Source organism: Colobus angolensis, unplaced genomic scaffold (genome assembly GCF_000951035.1).
Source record: "Colobus angolensis palliatus isolate OR3802 unplaced genomic scaffold, Cang.pa_1.0 Scaffold208, whole genome shotgun sequence".
Classification (NCBI taxonomy): Eukaryota; Metazoa; Chordata; class Mammalia; order Primates; family Cercopithecidae; genus Colobus; species Colobus angolensis.
In genome coordinates, this window is record NW_012115244.1 from 2,159,820 (window position 1) to 2,162,494 (window position 2,675).

General features: G+C 62.1%; 1 protein-coding gene across 1 annotated transcript in view; it reads right to left on the bottom strand.

Moving 5' to 3' along the window:
- Positions 1–4: 4 nt before the first annotated feature.
- FAM19A5 (family with sequence similarity 19 (chemokine (C-C motif)-like), member A5) overlaps positions 5–2,675 on the bottom strand; it is a 121,182-nt gene continuing 118,511 nt past the window's right edge. The window contains exon 5 of the mRNA XM_011942274.1: positions 5–682. Within this exon, the coding sequence (XP_011797664.1) occupies positions 674–682 (9 nt within the window). The 3' untranslated portion in view covers positions 5–673. The remainder of the gene's footprint in view (positions 683–2,675) is intronic.

Sequence of the window (2,675 nt, forward strand, 5' to 3'; positions counted from 1 at the left end):
GCGAGTGTGCCACGGCCTCCGCGCAGCCAAAGCCCATCCTCTTAGGGTGCGCTGGGGTGCTCCCGGGGTGGAGGCCTCCACCACGGCCACCCTCTCCGCTCTGCCAGGGCCACCAGCGTGTCTCCGCCACCATGCCCTCCCGTCCCCACAAGCGACCCCAGGGATCCTGACAGTGAGGGTGCGTCCACGTTCAGATAGATTTTGCTCTTTGGTCTATGGAGTATACTGAAAGTATAAGAAAATAAAAGCAATTCGGACAGTCTGGGGCACGGGAGGAGGCCACTTGTACGCCTGACAGTCCCCTGGGGCGGGCGTCGTGTCTCAGGCGGGCTGGGGCTGCCGGAGCCTCCTCCTCCTCCTCCTCCTCCGAGGACGGCAGGGCCAACGCCACGGTCGGCGGGGGCTGGGCGCGGCCGGGCTCCCACAGACTGCGTATTGCTGATGCCCGGTGCCGCCCCCCGCCTGTGAGTCCAGTCCGGCCTCCTCAGGTCGGCTGGACAGACCGAAGCTCAGGATGCCGAGGCCTGAGGCCGTCCTTCACGGACCACAGGGAAACGGAGTGGGCGGGCGGCAGAGAATGGGCGAAGTCCGAGGCGGGCAGAGAACTGTGGCTGAGGCGTGGGCTCGCCAGGGGAGCCCAGGCCACTCCCGGGCCCCTCAGGGGCTGTGTTTGTCAGGAGACCTGAGGAGCAAAGAGAGAGAGACGGTGAGCCTCCTGCAGACGCTGCCCAAGGCCACAGGGAACACAGGCTCCTCTTCGTTCCCCGGCTCCCGCCAGCCGGCCTCCTGGAGGGCCTGAAACTAAGAGCTCATCCTCAGTGCTGTGGGGGACATCCAGGCCACCAGACAGCGCCCCCAAATCACCCACCCTTCCTTGTGTCTCGGGAGGGTAAGGCGCCGTCTGTGCATGACCTGGAGGGGTTGCTGGCCTCGGGCAGAGCCCTTCCCACTCCTACTTGCTGGCTTCTTTCCTCTAAGCGGCCACATCACTTTGCCACTCCCCAGCTCAAGAACCATCTGTGGCTCCCGATTCCCTGTATCCAATTCAAACCCTTCCCAGCTTCCTGTGCCTCTGAGGCCACAGACTACAGAGCTCACCCAGAACGGCCGCTGCAGGCTGGGGGACCTGGCCGCACCCCCACCACAGAGCCACCCTCCCCTGGCCATCCACGCTGGGCCTCCACAGGTCTGTGCCATTCCTGTGGCTGCCCAAAGGACCACACACTGGGGGACGGGAATCTGAAACAGCAGTTAGTTCTTGCCCAGACTCAAGGTGTGGACAGGGCCAGTTCCTGCTGGAAGATCTGAGGGAGGGTCCACTCCAGGCCCCCTGGGGGTTTCTGGTGCTCCCAGCAATCCTCAGTGCTCCTTGCCCGGGAGACGCATCATCCTGATCTCTGCCTCCATCCTCACACGGTCCCCGTGTCGACGCTCCCCTGCCCCATCTGGCCCCTGGAGGATTCTCTTCAACAGGAGGCAGAGGCCCTGGGGTTCAGCTTCCCCCCGACACCCTTTCCCTGGGCCCCAGGCAGCCCTGAGAATCTTCCCTTGAACCGACTGTGGCCAGAAAACTCATCATGGGACCCTGGCCCTCCTGAAATTTCGGAGCCCACCCTGATGCTGTCTCCCGCGCGGGCACCTCCAGGCACCTGCCCACCTGGGTTAGGCCTCATCTGCCTTGCGCTAAATTCCTTACTCAGCCAGAGGCGGTGATGATGAGGGTCTCGCAGCTGCAGGGCCTCCCCAAATCCCAGGTTCCGTCAGGGCCAGGGGTCATCTCTAGCACCCTGACCAGCTGCGGTTCCTGAGCTTCTGGGTGCCAGTCACTGCTCTGGGAACAACCTTGCCGTCACCTTGTCACAGCCCCCTCTACCCAATGGGGCCATGGGAATTAGAACCTGCACTCAACGGGACCAGAGGCTCAGGAGTGAAGGGACCTGCCCCGGGGACAGAGCAGCCTCACACTCACACTTTTGAGACAGGGAGCCTCAGATGCCTCCCCTCCGGGCTTCCTGGAGCTGCCAGCATGGCCATCCTGCGGCCAGGCCCAGCCAGCCCTCTCTGCCTGTGGACACTTGTGGCCTGGGTTGCAGCTGGTGCGCCTCCTCACTGCACCCCTGGGGCCTGGAAAGGAAGTTGGCTCTGAGCTCCCCTCTGCTGGGTCTGCGGGCGCCCAGTCATCCACAGCCCAAGGCCAAGGTCTGCATCCTCCAGTCTGTAGCCATTGTTCCAGATCCCAGTCCCCAGAGGGCTCAGAACTGGCCCCAGAGTGAGCTTGCCATCACACTGGGCTGTGGACGCCCAACAAACCGACATGAATGGTGTGGTCCCGAGCTGCCCGCTGCACCTGCAGGCACCTGATGCTTGGCCCACACAGGCCTTTCCATCAGGAGTGATGAGAGGGCGTGGTCCTGAGCCTGTGGAGCGTGTGTTCAGCTTACATAAGAAGTTTACCCCGTGTTCAGACACGAACAACAAAACCAAACCTCCCAGCCCCATTCATCCAGGTAAATGATACTTTCTCTTCCTCACTAGAAGTTTCCATCTGACGTTAAGGTCAGGAGGAGTCTGCTGTATGAAGGAACATGCTATTCTTTTAATTTTTTTCAGACAGAGTCTTGCTCTGCCACCTAGGCTGAAGTGCAGTGGCGCGATCTTGGCTCACCTCAACCTCT